Here is a 17,522-nt window from a genome sequence, read left to right on the forward strand (position 1 = left end):
AAACCTGTATATCTATGGTTAACTGATTTTTAGCATAAATACCAAAACAATTGAATGGGAAGCAATAGTTTTTTTCAACAAATAGTGTTGAGACAATTGTGTTCCACATACAAAGTAACAAAATTGGACCTCTTAATTGTACCCAAAAATAAAATCAAAATGGGTCATAAAGCTAAATACAGGAAGAGCCAGCATTGTGGTACAGTGGGTTAAACCAATGAGTGTGACACTAACATCACATGTGAGCACTGGTTTGAGTCCTGGCTGCTACACATCTGCCTGCATATGTGCTAATACCACATAGGAAAGCAGAGGAAGTTATCCCAAGTGTTTGGTCCCTGACACCTCTCTGGGAGACCCAGAAAGAACTTGAGACCTTGGCTTTAGCCTGGCTGGGGAATGAACCAGTAGAGAAAAAAATGTCTATATATATATATATACACACACATATATATAGAACTTAATATAAGAGATCAATACATACAACTCATGGTGAACATAGAAGTAAATCTTCATGATCTTGGACATGATTATATATTTTTTCTTATATAAGAAGTCAACAGCACAAACAACAAGGGGACAGATATTTGGCCAGCAGTTGAGATGCTAATTAGAATGCTTGCTTTCCATATCCAAATACCTGGATTCAATGCCCAACTCCAGCTTCTGACTCTAGTTTCTTGCTAATGCAGACCCTGAATGGCAGCATTGATGGCTCAAATAATTGTGTTCCTGTCACCCATATACAGCAATAATCCTTACTGTGTTTATTATTTAGTTAGTATAGACTTTGTTCTGTTTTGTAACACCAAGATTTGGTCAGAAATGATTATTAAGGTCAACCTGTAACAATTAGCATTGTTGTTGATTAGGGTGCTTGTACTTAGCCTAGAAATCTCTTTTCCCAGTTGGTAGTACAAGCCTCGCCTTCTCTATGAAGTCTTTCCCCTTCCTTTCATTCACCCCCCAGCCCTTCCGTAGGATTCCACTGTGTGTTCCAGCAGCCTGTCAAGTTTACTCTCCTATTACTTTATTATGTATCACCCAATTCACACCCTTAGCAGGCATGCTTTTCCAGGAAAGGAATTTTTTACTGTTTTTTCCCATAATGTGTCCTAAATGTCCTAAGCAATAAATATTTGCTAATGTAAAGACTGAATTGAGATTAGAGCAAAAATGATTAACCCACCTGTATCAGGTGTTCTGCACCCACCTGCTTTCCCAGGTTCACTAGAAGGACTCACAGCTAAGATTTGTTCAATCAGCATAGTTAGAGCTGCACAGCCAGATGAAAAAAAAGAGCTAAGCAGAGTGTAGTGAGAATCCCATGCTGACAGACTTCATGGGAGCACTTCCCCTCACCCCTTCCCCTGAGTGAAAATGCAACAATATGTGTGAGATGTTTTTGCTGAACACGCCCCTTGAGAGACTCAGCCTTTCTAGTTCTTTTTGGGCAATAATCACGTTGGCACTGTCTCCCTGGCATATGCCAGAACTGTAGACCTACAGGAGGAAAGTAGATGATCAGCGTAAACAGTGTTTTGGGGATGAACCCTCTGGGCCAAGGTTACTCCATTTATCACATAGGAAGCAGTTTATTTTGGAGGAGGGAACTGTTTACTTGCCGAACAGCCTCAGGCCTGCTGCTTACTCTTTTCTTGACACCAGGATATATTCAAAAATGCTCTATGGATTAATATGCAGGAAATAAAATTTCAGATTTATGGATTTGTTTCCTAATAAGTTTGCCTTCTGTATAACTAAATGAAGTCATTCCTATGTCAGATATGGACTTTTTTAGACCATTGACATTTAGAATTTTAAATGTCAAATCATGGTAGCTGAATTTTTTTCTTTATCCATTTTTAGATCTTGGAATTTCTGGTACGACATCCAAAAAGTAAGTGTTTTGAAATTATATGATTTTCTTTTGGTAATATATTTCAGACCACCAGATTTTGCATCCTTGAAATGTTATCTATTCTCACACTAGATGATTTCAAAGTTGTTTTCTTTTTTGTTAAATTTCAGAAGCCATTGTTGTTTTTTTCTAGTGGAACATCCCCCCAAAATTATTTCAGTGTTACAGATTGTCATTAAGTTATACTTGGAAAATATTTAACAATTTTAATTTGAGTGATTTAATAGCTTAAAGTTCTGGATTCATTGCAATTTGTCTAACACTTGTTTTAAAATCTTTTGTGAAGTAGGTTTAAGGAAGGATAGTAAGAACACTTTTTAAAAATGCCCTGATTTTAGATGTGTATTTTGTCATTGAAATTGAGATGTGATTGCTCCTAGATGATGCCTTCCAGTTGCTGTAAGGCAGCTTGTAGTTGAATCGTTAAGATCAAACAAGTACCATCATCACTGATGCACCTTAAAACTTTTTATGAGAACAAGATTCTTCTAAACCAAATTAGAGAATCCAAAGCTCCATGTATTATTTTTTTTAACTGCTTCTTCGTGTTTTTTTGTTTTGTTTACTTGACTTTAGGGGAGATCTTCAGTGGAATGCTGGAGAGAAAAAGTTGACTGGTGGAGCTAACTGGCAGCCGAAAGTAACTCCTGCAACATGGTCAGCAGGTGTTCCACCAAGTGCACCATTGGTATGTAGCAATCAGAGCCAGGGCCGCGCCGGGCATTTGCTATCAGGGTGCCTTTTGTTCACTTTGATACTGATACGTTTACATCCTCATTGAAAAAATACAAACAAGATGCAAAATTTACCAAAATCTAAGTTTCATTGATTTTAAATCTAATAGTGATTATGACATGTTTTTCTTTTTAAATAGCTTCAAATAGTATTGATGCTTTTTCTAGGTTTGTAATTTATAAGAAGTAGCTTTTCAAAATTATTTATGATCATTATGCATCTTACCATTTTCTGGCCCCAAATCTATACTTAAAAATTATGAAACTGATTTTTCAAAATTAGGAACATATTTTATTGTATGTATCTTGTCATATTTCTTGCCCAAATTTCCTGATTTTCTCAATAAGTAATGAGAATTTTTTTCCTTACCAGAAAGATTGGGCAATTTTCTATTGTGTAAGTGAAATTTCATTTTAAACTCTATTCCTTAAAATTGAAACTACTAACATCACCTTTTCTGTAAGATTTAAATACATGTTATTTGTGTGTTTTGAATTTCTGTCCATGCCTGTATTTGCAGACGAAGCTGGACAATTTCCCAAGTTCACTTGCTGTTTCCCACCTTTGCTTACTACCTCCACCTGTCCAATTAATGCTTATCCCTAAAGCTCTCTTCATAACATGTTTTCCTTGTTGCTGAAATAATATTTAACCATCACCTTTGCATCCTTAATTAAATAATCATGCATGGAGATAAATTCAGTTAAATTGTATTATAAATGTTATGGCAAATTAAGCAGGGCACAAGGTATACATTTTATATGATTGCATTTACACAAACTGTCCAGAATGGGCAATTTTTCAGAAAAAGGGAGTAAATTATTGGATGCCAAGGAATAGGAAGGAGGGAGCAAGTTGAAAGGAGCTGTGATTCACATGGTGATGATGGCAAGGCTTTGGAATTAGGTAACTATGTCAAGTATATTTTTAAATCAGTCATACACCTTGAATTGTAAAGTGGTAAATTTAGCTGTCTTTCTTTTTGCTACTAGTTCATTTTACTAGAACTTTTTTTTTTTAAGATTTATTTATTTCATTACAAAGTCAGATATACACAGAGGAGGAGAAACAGAGAGGAAGATCTTCCGTCTGATGATTCACTCCCCAAGTGAGCCGCAACGGGCCGGTGCACGCCGATCCGAAGCCGGGAACCTGGAACCTCTTCCAGGTCTCCCACGTGGGTGCAGTGTCCTAATGCATTGGGCCGTCCTCAACTGCTTTCCCAGGCCACAAGCAGGGAGCTGGATGGGAAGTGGAGCTGCCGGGATTAGAACCGGCGCCCATATGGGATCCCGGGGCGTTCAAGGCGAGGACTTTAGCCGCTAGGCCACACCGCTGGGCCCCATTTTACTAGAACTTTCAATATATTCTTGTCTAGTTCTTAGGGAAAGCAGTCATTTACCTCCAGGTATGTCTGCAGGTATTTTACAGACGCCTCTATTAGATGGTGAAATTTCCTTCTGTTCTGATTGTTGAGTACTTTTTGTTGTGAACATGTGTTGCATGTTCTCAAATGCTTTTTCTGCATCTATTGAAATGATCATTGTGATCATTTTAAAATTTAGTCTAGAGGTCTCTCTTAAGAAAGTAACATTCCCTCAAGGAAGACAGCTGTGGGTGTTTGCAGTGCAGCTTTTCACAAGACACTACTGTATCGTGCTGGATGATCTAATTAAGTGTGTGTCCTGTGACCACAAGTCCTGCTAATGGGAAGTTTGTGTCTATTGGCAGACATCCTTGTAGCTCTCATCTAGCACATGGTCAGTTTTTTTTTTTTCTACTGAGATAGCCGTTCTGTAGGAGAGCCCATACCTGGAACGAAACTGCATGTGCCTATGTTGGTCAGGTAAGACACAGAGCAAGCAGCAAACCAAAATGAATGAAATGACTGCAGCAATTTTACTACTTACAGATCCCAGAGAGAAGAGGGCAGAACATCTCTCAGCAGAAAGTGTGGAGTTGTCCAGATCACAGGTGCTCCGCTCCCGTGGGTAGGGAGCTAGAGAGAGAGTGAGGAACATGTTGATAAAACCATTCCTGAGTGCGGTCCATTACTCAGGCAGGTCTCCTAAGTGAAGTTGTAATTGGTGGCATTACAACCAGCCGGCATGAGCTCTGTAGAGCCGTACTATGACTGAGCATGTCGTTGTGCCATGTCTGCACGTACAGGCTGTAGAAGTCAGTAGGGTGAGTTGGGGAGGATATACTTAGCTGGCCTGTAAAGGAGGCAGTTACCAGAGGCGGGGGGGTGGGGAAGGCAGATTTCTGAATCAATCATTCCAAGAGCTGGGAAGAGACAGAGAACTAGAAACTGTCAGGAGCAGATCAAGCCACATTTCTGATATAGTAAAGTTAAACCAGTATCAAAAATGGATATGGAGACAACATAAAAATAAGAATTCATTGCAAGTATCCTATTCATATGATGTGATGCATTGTATTAGATAGTTTCATATATTAAGCCAACCTTGCAGACCTAGGATAAATCCTACCTAGTCATGTATAATCCTTTTAATGTGCTATTACATTTGATATACTGATATTTTGTTGAGAATCTTTGCATCAGTATCAAAAGGGATATTTGGTTGTAGTTTTCTTTGTGATGTTCTTATCTACCTATCATATCGTACATATTTAGATTTTCTGTTGTCAGCTTGGGTAGCCATTTTCTTTCTAGGAATTTGGCTGTTTCATCAAATGTATTAGCATATAATTATATGTAACATAGTTATAATTCCTTTAATTTCCGTAAAGCTGATACTAATGCACCCACTTTCTTTCCTGATTTTGTTTTTTTTTTTTTTTTCCTTTTTCTCATTTATCTAGCTTAAAATTTTCAACTGGTCTTTTCAGAGAGTTGTTTCTTTGTTTCTTTGATTTCATTTCTTAATTCTAATATCTGTTATGACCTTATTCCATTTGCTTTGGTATTACTTAACTCTTCTTTTTTTTCTCATTTGTCAACCTAGAAATTTAGGTCATTGACTTGAGATTTTGTTTTCCTTCTGTGTCAGGCCTTATGTTCTTGGGTTTGCCTTTGTTTTCTGGTGGGAGTGGTGTGCATCAAAAATTTTTGTTGAAATTAGATGTTCTGAATATCAGAATGTGATAACACTGGAAATCAGATTCTGCCACCTTCCTGGAGCTTATCATTACTGTGTTTTGCAAAATATAAATTGAGTCTCCTTAAACTAAAAATCTGAAACCTGGAATTCTACAGGATCTGAAACTTTTTAAGTTCCAGTGTAATGCCATAAGTGAAAAATTCAATACCTGATTTCATGTGACATATCCCAGTTGAGATGCAGGTGCTCTAGAAATATGGTTCTTAATGACATTTACATTATGTGTACAAGATGTATATGCAACATAAATGATTTTTTTGCTCCGACCAGCAGAGCCAGTAACGTGGACAGGGAGAGGGTCTGGGGATGAAGCACTGACAGGAGACCAGTGATGGTAGAAGTCTCTCCCCAAGTCTCCCTTTATTACTCCTTTTATACTCTTCCCCCCAAGTCCTTTAGCCAAACGATAAGATGCCTGAGTCCAATTAGTCTAGGTATTTTTAGCAAGCCCATTTCCTGTTACTGCTCAGTTTAACTAGTGTTAATTAACTCCTTAGCCCACAATATTTTTTGTGTTTACATTTGGATCCCATCCCTCAAGAAATTTGATTACACACATGCACATATTCCCAAATCTGAAATGCTTCTGGTCCCAAGCATTTTGGATGAGTAATGCTCAACCTATGGTTTTTGCTTAGTATTGTCTGAAGTATTGTTTGACATCTGTATTCTTTGAATACTGAAGTCTCTACCTTTAGCTGAGTGATTAGCTGCTTATTGAACAGATATTCCTTAAACTCCCAGAAACAAATCTATCTCCCAATCAGCACATCTCTCTATTGTGTGTTGGAACATGTCTTCCCACTCAACCAACTGGTCTACAGCTTTGTCTAACTCTACTTATTACTCACATCAAGACTCTGGTTTAGCTCGGGTGCATCTTAAGCTCTTCCTGAACAAGTACACATCTCTGGCCATGTTCATGGCCTTATAACTACCCAGGAGTATGTTTGAGATTTTCAAACCTTTAATCCCCAAGATGACATTTTCTGGCCTTTCCTGCAAATCTTTCATTTATTCCACTGTTTATACAAAATATTATCCACTGCCCCAGACAGCAACAACCAAAACATTTCACCTAAAAATATTTTCCACAAATGTCTTAATGCAATGACTTTGAACTAGGTGCATTCCCAGTTAGGACAGAAAAAGATAAGCCTTTCAAACCAGTCTTTCCAAGGAACTACCCACAGAGGACCAAACAAATAGACATAATCTGCTGCCTCTGGTACTCCTGTGAAAATGTGTGATGTTATCTACAAGGCTACCTATAGCTCAGCTGAACAGAAGCTTGAACTGAATAAGTTAGAACACCAGCAGACTCACTAGTTGCTCTTGCTTGGACTTTCTTGAATAAGTACTTCCTGTTTAATGAGAGCTTTTAGTTCATTTCCAGAGTCATCCCCACCTGTAGGGCTCAGAGGCAAAGAGGTCACTAAGTCAATAAGATGGCAACTAACAGTCAAGGACACTGGGTTACAGGTGGCAGGCAAGATGGCGGCCAAGGACAGAGCTCTGGGTGTGAACTAGGGCAGGGGTCAAGTCATTTCAAAGAAAGACTGATTGGTCAGGGCCGTTTCACTCACCTGCTCCTGGCCTATGGGAGATGGCTTCCGCAGTCATGCTCCTAGTAATTGACTCCTAGTTTCTCCCCTCCTGGAATTCCTGAAATTCCTGGCCTAAGGCTATCCCTTACCCTATATAAGAATCTGAAATTCCCCAATAAATTGGAACTGCTTAGACAGGAACCCTTGTCCGTCTATTTGACTTTTGCGGGCTGGGAGGCTGGGTGGTGCGCAGCAGGCTCATCCCCTCCGGCAACGGGGTATTAGAGGAATCTATGGGGAAGACCCACACACACCTCAAAAAAAAAAAAAAAACAAAATAAAGTCCCAGTTGTTTCTGGTAGATTTTGGCTGTTGCTTCAATGCTTTTCCAACTGGTGGGATTTTCAAAGTTCCTTACTCTACCATTTTAGTTGACATCACTATAGTATTTTTCTCTTTTAATTAGGACACACTGTAATGGTCAGCTTAAATTTAAAGGACTGAGTAGGGTACAGCTAAAATTTATACATATGTACATAGTCAGAAGTTAAGAAGCACATTTAAGACAGGAAGAAATTATACATAACTAGAAGGGGGAGAAGAAATCAAGCATTAAAATATAAAGCAAAACAGGATCCTCGCATATCTAGCATGGTATCTGACAGGGGAAATCATGAGAAGAAAAGACAAGCTTGGAGAAGTGTGGCTCAGTTATAGTAAAAATAAGTTAGAAGAAGGTAGAGAAGTAGCCCAGTCCTGGGAGTAAGCTGCAAGCCAGCAAGTCCAAACAGCACCACACAATGACCATCAAGCCATAACCTCTGTTGTAACATTGTGTTGTGTTAAAACCATTTGCTATTTTTTATTCCTATTTAAAACTTAAATTTATGATTTCTTTACATACCAACATATATGTACTTGGACTGAGTACCTTTTTAAATTATATTCTGTCATTTTAAAATTAAATTATTTGGGCTCTCTTTGTTGTTTGTGTGTTTATGTTTGCTTTGTGATGTGTCTGTGTGTGTGTGTATAGCAAGGAGCAGTACCTCCAGCCAGTTCTGTTCCTCCTGTTGCCGGGGCTACATCTGTTGGACAGCCTGGAACAGGATTTGGAATGGTGAGTGACCACTTGGACTGAAATTCCTACAACTGACATTCCTACATTCTTTACCAAACCTGAAACTAACAAGTTCTCCTATGGGCCATAATTCTTCCTGAAAGGCAATAAAGTGAAACTTAGAATGTTAAGTCAGTCTGCTTTGGATTTTTAAGGCATATGTATACCTGAAGTAATAAAAATCAGTTATACCTGATTTTACTATCAAATGTTAGTATGTTATATATATCCTTTTCGACGACCAGTTACCAAATGCCATCCTAGCTGCCTCATCAAAAACAACCATTACTTGCTTTTCTCACCAGCACATTTTTGGGCCATTTTCTGTAAAGACAAAAAGGATTTTCTCTCTTCAAGAAACCTGCTTATAAAGATCAGCTGCATCAAAGACAGATGAGAATGCAGCGCCCAAGCCAGGCTTGTAACTCACCTCAGTGACTCTCCCCTCTGCCAGCTTACAAGCAGCCAGGGTTCAAAATTGCAAATTATATTTATCATTGACCTGGAGCCCTCAAGAATTACCCAATGCATATAAAAGCTAGAAGTGTCAAGGCATTGCCCTAATGAATTCTACTCCCACTCTGAAACCCTCTTCTTTCAGCCCCCTGCTGGGACTGGTATGCCTATGATGCCTCAGCAGCCAGTCATGTTCTCCCAGCCCATGATGAGGCCACCCTTTGGAGCTACAGCTGGACCAGGCACACAGGTCAGTTTCCTAAATGTTCACCCCAGCATGACACTACCTCCTGTACAACACTGTCATGTCAGGCAAACTGTTTGAAGAATTTCTATAAACATAATTTTCATGTTTCTAAATATAATCCTTATAGTTGGTGCTTCAGAAGTAAAAGGAATGTGGACCATTCATTGGAAACCATATGAAATTTAGAAAAAAAAAGAAAGAAAAGAATGAACTTTGTGCAGGACCTGTGCATCTTCTACTAATTCAGAATGCTTCCCAGGAGCAGTCAGATAATTCAGGCACCCCAGGCATGTGTTCCAGTGAAATGAGTGCTTCTGATCCAGAATTTTAATGTGTGTTCCTACAATTAGCCAAAAAAGGGTCAAGGCGTAGTCTTGCAGGTTGTCAAGTCAGCCCAAAACTTGTGCTGCCAATACAGTGAGTTTGCCACACGGCAAAGTCTGGGGGAGCAGTCTCCAGAGGAGTTACCCCTCCGGACACCTGCTGCATGATGAGAAGTCCCTCCCCTCACTATTGGCACTTCTGATCAGCTGGTAACAAATTCAAGATTTTTTATGACTACCCTCAAATTAAGTAGTATCCTGAAATTACTCAGAACTCTGGAAATTGTTAAACTTATAGTTACAAATTTATTATAGCAAAAACATAAATTTGACTCATTAAAGGGAGAAGCCCACATATATATCTGGAAAGTTTCCAAGTGTATCTTTGGCAAGGGAATCCCCTCATGGCATAAATGTGTGAAAGCACACACATGGTATTGCCCATCAACAACTTCACTGTCCTGTGATATTGTGCCCTCACTGTATTACCCTGTGAATTAACTTGACCTCCAACCATTCTCTCTTCCTCAAGAACAAGTTACTGTCATGTGACCCCAAGACCTGATCACTGATCATTTGATTGGTCTTTCTAGCTTGTCCCGCTTCTGTTCTGAGTCACCTTATTCACATAAACTTCACAGGGGCTTTCATAAACCCCATTGTTATAATAAACCATCAGATGTGGTTCCAGGAATCCACCCTGAATAGCAAAGAAACTTGATCCAGGAAAAAGGGAAAATCTATTTTTAGATTAGGCCAAATCTCTTAGGACATAATTTACTCCCTCCATGTACAAAGATGCCTAATTATAAACATTTTTTAAACTGCTGCTAATAGACATTCTGACGAGTAATGTTTTCTTGATTCTGCTTATAAATTACCTGGATGAAGTGGGGGTATGTGAGGAACCAAAACGATTTTTGCCATAAGAAATTGAGTTGGATGGAATCAGAGTACCATGTTATAGTTTTAGTAGCAGCATACTCAGAAATTTGTAAAATAGCTAACTACATCTTAATGATATCACAAATGGTTTCACTCCTGTATTTTTGATTTACAAATGAGTGTCTATCACACTGTTCACAACAGGCTGGCTACTGTGAGCTTTTGGAGTGCTCCTTCACTCCTTCGCTTTCTTGATCCATCTCTAACTCCCTCTTCCACCTCTTCCCAGAACTTGCTTTTAGAATCTTCATTTTAACCCCTCAAAATCCAAGGTAACCAGAAAAAAAAAGAATGAAGGGAGAAGTTTAAAATGGGAGAAACCCTGACCTTTGTGGCAGCAACCTATGCACAGGTCTCAGGAGAAGCAATGAGGCCTGCCTGCCCAGAGTTGTTTGAGGGAGTAAAGAAGATTTTGGGTACAATGGCTGGGATCAAGTTTCATCAGAACACGTTTAAATCCTAAAAAGGATCTCTTATCATGACTGCCTGATGGTTAAATAGATCCATTATTAAGAAAGGGTGTTTCTGTTTTTATAAACTCAATACAGTATTAGTGAGAATTTTTTAGCATTTTTTTATATGTTGAGAGCTTTAGAAATGAAGTAATATATTTTATTATATTCGACAGTTATGTTTCTTGCATTATACCTAATTAGCTTCAATATATTTAATTAGAAAAATTAAAATGAAAAACCAGATGTTGTGATGAGAACTTATTTGAATTCATATAATATCAGACAATACTATGCCATGCTTAAGTAATTTTTAGATTATATATTGTGTACCAGATAAGAGGCACAATTATACTATTGAATTAAATAAACATGAGTTAGTTTCAGAATACAAAATCATGTTTATCACTGATGCCTGGGCTATTCCACTTTTTCTCAGTTGGTGTCATTATACTTTCATCTCACCTAATTGTTTGCTTGCTATGCACCTATGCTCTAGTTTTATATCTTATCAGCAACTTCGGACTTTACATTTATATTTCCTCAAATTTCTATGAAACATTATGCCAGTTCTTAAAATTTGATTAACAAATGATATAGACAGCAGTTTCTAGACATAGAAAAAAAATCTCAAAATCTATTTTTTTCTGGACCTCTGCTGTGTCTTTAAAAAAACACAACCTTGCCCCACATTTCTGAATCCCAACTTTCTGAAATTTGCATCATGTTACCAGCATGGGAGTTTAGTAACACTGAAGAAGATAGAGGTGAACTCTTGATCTAGACTGACTGTATGAGGATTGTTTAGTATATGTGCTGCTGAAGCGAGCACGACTATATGAGGATTGTTAAGGCTTTCACACCAACATTTCTGTCAAAACCCATTTCCAGAGGTTATTTCTGTCACAGAATGAAGTAACTTATGTGATTATTAAACAGAAGCAAGGTAAGTTTATTCATTTATGTAAGCTTGACTCAGACTTCAGTATGCTTCTTTCTTACCATGTTGTGTCTTCCCTGAGAGTTGGAACCTGGTTCTATTCATGACTCGAAGCTTGATGCTCTTCTGAAACTAATAGTGGCCCCAAACTTGGCTGGATTTCACTGAAAATAATTTACATGAAATCCTAGTGTATCTGGCTAAAATTATTATGTAATTTCTTTAGTGGCTTTCCAATTTTCACATAAGGAAAGCCATTTTAATTCTTTGCTTAGTGGTACTAAAAACACAAAGTAGAAATGCTTTTGTATAGAAAAACTGATTGTTCTTAGCTTGTTTTGCTATACATTTGTAATATCTCTGTGTGACTATTTTTGTATTTTCCCTAACTTGTGTCCAATTGTTCTGCTAGTCCCCAAATTGTACTAAATTTGATGTCAGAGGATTTTATTGAAGCCCAAATTATTTACAGAGCATTTGCCAGTCCACAGTTAAACAGTGTTGTGACTAAGTAGAGTTTTAACCTTTAGCAGTCTAACCTGTGTGGGTGTGCTCTGCGGTGTGTGTTCTACCTCATGCTTATCTGTCTCTCTTTGCTTTCTGTTTCTGCTCTTTGGGGCTGGTTCTTTCCCCCATTAGCTTTCTCCAAGCCCTACACCTGCCACTCAGAGTCCCAAGAAACCTCCAGCAAAGGACCCATTAGCGGATCTTAACATCAAGGATTTCTTGTAAACAATTTAAGGTATTGAGTTTTTCCTTGGGGCTTGTGATGACCAGCTAGACAATGCTTAGCTATTTCAGAAAGGATATTTGTTATTTCTGTTATTTGAATAGATGTGTATAATCATTTCATTTTTCTTCAGTACTTCAATGTTGTTTTTAAATCAGTGTTTTATAAATCTTAATTGTTTATAAAAATAGGAGGAAGACAAATCTCCAAATTATCTTTATTTTAGAAAGCACAAGGATGATATTAACAAAACCAAACTTTGCAGACTTCTAATTAGTATTCCATTTTATTACAGAAAGCTAACCATGTTGCATTTAAAAACCATCTGAGAATATATTTAGCTATATAGTGTGTTTATTTCACTTATTCTCACTTTGTCTCACAAAGCTTAGAGAATATGACCCTTTGCATTTCTGCATTAAAACCAAATTTGAAATTTCTAAAATTCTAGTTTGAAGATGATAAAAATGATCAGTGGTGAACTTATGGAAGGAAACTGATGAAGAAAAAGGTTTTATTGTTAATTATAGCACTTAACAGATACTTGCTGAATTGAAGAACAGTAATATTGCATTGTATTTTCACAGTGTATTTTTTTTTAAAGATTTATTTATTTTTATTGCAAAGTCAGATATACAGAGAGGAGGAAAGACAGAGAGGAAGATCTTCCGTCCGATGATTCACTCCCCAAGTGACCGCAATGGCCGGTACTGTGCCGATCCGAAGCCAGAAGCCAGGAGCTCTTCCAGGTCTCCCAAGCGGGTGCAGGGTCCCAAGGCTTTTGGCCATCCTTGACTGCTTTCCCAGGCCACAAGTAGGGAGCTGGATGGGAAGTGGAGCTGCCGAGATTAGAACCGGTGCCCATATTGGATCCCGGCACACTCAAGGCAAGGACTTTAGCTGCTAGGCCACTGTGCCAGGCCCTGCACAGTGTATTTTAAAATCTACCTCCCAGTCAGACTCCATTAGTCTTCTCAGAAGATCAAGCCCATTGAAAAAAAAAAAAAAAACTAGCCAGATATTTTTATGTCCATTTCTCAGCTAAAATGATCAATCTTTAGGCATGTAGTAATTTGCCTAAATTTCCACGGGAAGAGCAATTGGAGTATGGAAGTCTTTGGACCTTTATATAATGTAATTTTATTGTACACCTCTACCTGTGTCTATAAAAAAGTTATCCTAATGGCTACTAAGATTTTTGTTTTTGCTTTATCACTTTTAATATACGTTAATAACATGTCATTATAAGGCCCTGACATCTTCAGCAAGTATTTCTCCTTGTACCCAACTTTTCAATTCCCATTTGGATAGCATTATTTTAGGCATAAGTAAGAGAATGAGCAGTAATTATTATGTGCTGAGAACTGTATCTGTGAAATGCTTAAAATTTGTTCTCTTTATATAAATAAAAAAATCTGTAAGTTTCAAGGCCAACACAGAAAACTATGTAAAGCAGTATTTTGTTGACCTGTTGTCCTCCTCATGTGCCAGGAACTTAGATACATCCTGGTGACAGGTGCTTGCGTCCATCCTTTCCCTTATTTTACATCCCACAGAGAAAAACACGTTGTGAGGAAGCACAAATAGCTTCCTGGCTAAGCTTACAACCCTGGAAAGTGGTTCACAGGAAACATGAGTGGTGAAATCGGGAGTATGAGAGAGAAGGCACTGGGTCACCAGATATGACTCCTTCTTTTCTGTACTGCCGCTTGTTTACTATTTATTGACACCATAATTGAATAGACACAAAAAAAATAAGTCACGGTCTCCCCTGTTTTTCCCCATTGCCTGTTTGTAAGGGTTAGCTTATTCTTAGTTTATACTGAACATCTAATTACTAACACCTGTAATGAGTACATTTCCAATTTTTGTTAATATACTTTTCATCTAAAATGAAAACATATGATGAAAGTATTTTAAGACAAGTTCCTTAGATGAAATTTTAATTTGGTTTTAAATTATGAAAACTGTATCCGTGTACATTAGTTAAGGCAGAAATCTTTGTGTAAAGGTTTTTTGTGACTGTGATGTATTACTGAAAAGAAGGTAGAATGTTTCAGGAGTATATTACTAGTCTGCTTTCTAACCTAACTACCTTTTTCTTTACAGCTGCAATTTTTGTGACTGAATAAGACAAAAAAAATGAGTTTGGAGACTTCAAGTGAGATTGATGCTCAGAGTTTCAAAGTGAGCCACCAGTACCAAACCCAATGCTTAAACATAACTTCTCTTCCAAAATGTGTAGCACAGCTGTGAAAGTGAACATTAGGAATGTGTACTACCTTAGCTGTTATCCCTACTCTCGAACATGGAGTGTATTTGGGTTCTCTGCGTGTTGTATGATGTAAACAATGAATGGATGTTTCTCATGCCTTTAGTGCTTCTCTACACTTTGCCCATGGATGGATGAAGCAGCTGCTGTGTGGTGAGCCATTGGGAAAGATGTCTGTGTTTTTGAAGGTTTTGATGTATATATGACTTTTGGACAAACCTTAAATCCTCCCCACAAATTCTCTTTTCTTCTGTATCTTTGTTTCATGTATAGTGTGATAATATCAGATAGTAAGAAAAACACTCTTAACTATACAGAACTTTTTTTGGTGTGGAGTACATTTTTCCAATCACAGAAACTTCAACTGTTGTGAGAAATGTTTATTTTTGTGGCACTGTATATGTTAAGAAATTTTATTTTAAAAGAATATAAAAGTTGATGTCCTTAATAAATACTTCTCCTTAAAGCTACCTTATCAAGAATGAAAAATCATATGGGAAGAACTCCATATTTATCACTGCTATATTAAAATATATATTTTAATTATATTTGAGCAGTTTTGCGTCTAAATTGACCTATGTATTCATTCTTGATTAAATGCACTGAGAAGTAAAGGGTCCGTGTCTGTCACATCTGTAAAAAATGCAATTAGAGATGTGCTGTTCAAGTGATTCTGAAGGCACCCCAAGGTATATCTGTAATTTAAATGATTACTGCAAATATTTTGACTTCACTGTGACTTTTATGTGCATCTGTTAATTTAGTATTTCTCTGTGTTCTGTAGACTAGTGTTCTTCCATCCTTCAACTGAGCTCAAAGTAGGTTTTGTTGTACCATTGTGATTAGGATTTAAACTAATTAAGAGAATTGTACCCTTTACTGTACATACTGTATTCTTTCATTTTTAATTTGTTGTCACACTGTCTGTGCTGATGGCTTGGCTGAAGATTTTGATGCATAAATGAGGTCACTGTTGATCAGTGTTGCTAGTGGCTTAGCAGCTCTTTGTAAAAGCTTATTGGGTTGGAAAGGTGTTTGCCTCTTTTTCAGATTATTTAAAAGATGTCTGGTACCATTTAAAAGTGGTTGTATCTGAATTTACTGTGGGGATAACATACACTGTATTGGGGGAAAATTACTTAAAATCAATTTCAAAATGGCTTTTCTTTGTATTTCGGTTTAAAACCCAGTGCATGTACGCCCTCTGAGATGCAATAAACACCTTGAACAAAGAAAACACAAATACAACTTTCTCTCTTTGGTTACTTTTTGGAGAATAGGTCTGTTTCCAATGGAACAAAATACGGGAAAAAGCTTAATATATTCAGAGTGAGAAATACTGTTGAAGCCCATATGGTTTTTTCGTTTTTAAGACCTATTCATTTTTTATTGCAAAGTCAGATATACAGCGAGGAGGAGAGACAGAGAGGAGGATCTTCCATTCGGTGATTCACCCCCCAAGTGACAGCAATGGCTGTAGCTGAACCATTCCAAAGCCAGGAGTCCAGAGTCTCTTCCAGGTCTCCCATGCGGGTACATGGTCCCAAGGCTTTGGGGCCATCCTCGACTGCTTTCCAGGCCATAAGCGGGGAGCTGAATGAGAAGCAGGGCCACCAAGATTAGAACTGGTGCCCATGTGAGATCCTGGTGTGTTCAAGTTGGGGACTTTAGCCACTAGGCTACTGTGCCAGGCCCCAATATGGTTTTAATTATCTTACAATAAATTGAAAACAAAGGGGGAAAGAGATTAGTGTTCACTTGGGATTGCATGATTAATGTAAAAAAAAAGGTTAAAATTTTATTTAGCAAAATAGCTATGTGTTTTTAGTGTGAATCTTAAAAAAAAAAACAAACAGTTAAAGTCTTGTAATAGTTTTCTGAAAATTCTCCAGAACTGTTGAAGAATACTAGGACTTTAGGTTAGAGGTTGCATATACATGCTTATATGAATATACAGCCTCAGGCGAAATCTAGATTAACCTTTTTAGTGATATTTGATATTTTAACTCTAAAATGAGATCACATCTCGAAAATATTCCAATCTGAAAAAGAAGTATTTCTCAAATGAAAGGATATTCTTATTATGTTATAAAACTGTCATTTTAGTTACCTAGAATTTATGTTGTGAGAACAAATTTTTAGGAACTGGTAAGTGATTAGTTAATATGATTTTAATTTATTACATTTGAATATTTTACTTGGACATGTTAAAATAAAAATTTTTTTCCTTATTTTTTTTCTTTAAACAATCCACATGGTATAAATTTTTTGGTTTTGTTTTAAAGATTTATTTATTTGAACATCAAAGTTGCAGAGAGAGTGGGGGAGGGATATATTATCCACTGGTTCACTCCCCTGATGGCTACACAGTTGGGGCTGGGCCAGGTTGAAGCCAGGAGCCAGGAGTTCATCTAGATATATCCTGTGTGCAGATAGGGGCCCAAACGCTTAGGCCATCTTCTGCTGCTTCCCAGGCTATGATCAGGCAGCTGGACGGGAAGTGAAGCAGCCTTGACAAGGATTGTGTGGTGCCAGTGTCGTAGGTAGCAATTTCACTCATTGTGCCACAGTGCCGGCCTCTACATGAGAATGTGCTTAACACGCTTCTCAGTTGCAATGAGACCTCTGTGGCAGGTCATCTAGATCACCCTTTCAGCCTTTAACAAACAAAATTTAAGCCAAAGATGTCTAGTGCTGTTGTTATGAAGA

At 37.6% G+C, this 17,522-nt stretch overlaps 1 protein-coding gene across 6 annotated transcripts in view; it reads left to right on the top strand.

Moving 5' to 3' along the window:
• SNAP91 (synaptosome associated protein 91) overlaps positions 1-15,890 on the top strand; it is a 126,796-nt gene extending 110,906 nt beyond the window's left edge. For 3 of the 6 annotated variants that reach the window (XM_058661054.1, XM_058661055.1, XM_058661058.1), the window contains 7 exons: positions 1,870-1,900; positions 2,498-2,609; positions 3,029-3,052; positions 8,365-8,448; positions 9,050-9,154; positions 12,451-12,553; positions 14,651-15,890. In XM_058661054.1, coding sequence (XP_058517037.1) covers positions 1,870-1,900; positions 2,498-2,609; positions 3,029-3,052; positions 8,365-8,448; positions 9,050-9,154; positions 12,451-12,543 — 449 coding nt within the window. In that variant the 3' untranslated portion in view covers positions 12,544-12,553; positions 14,651-15,890. The remainder of the gene's footprint in view (positions 1-1,869; positions 1,901-2,497; positions 2,610-3,028; positions 3,053-8,364; positions 8,449-9,049; positions 9,155-12,450; positions 12,554-14,650) is intronic. The other 3 variants (XM_036493880.2, XM_058661059.1, XM_058661056.1) reach the window with 2 other exon arrangements.
• The last annotated feature ends 1,632 nt before the right edge of the window (positions 15,891-17,522 follow it).

Source organism: Ochotona princeps, chromosome 1 (genome assembly GCF_030435755.1).
Source record: "Ochotona princeps isolate mOchPri1 chromosome 1, mOchPri1.hap1, whole genome shotgun sequence".
Taxonomy (NCBI): Eukaryota; Metazoa; Chordata; class Mammalia; order Lagomorpha; family Ochotonidae; genus Ochotona; species Ochotona princeps.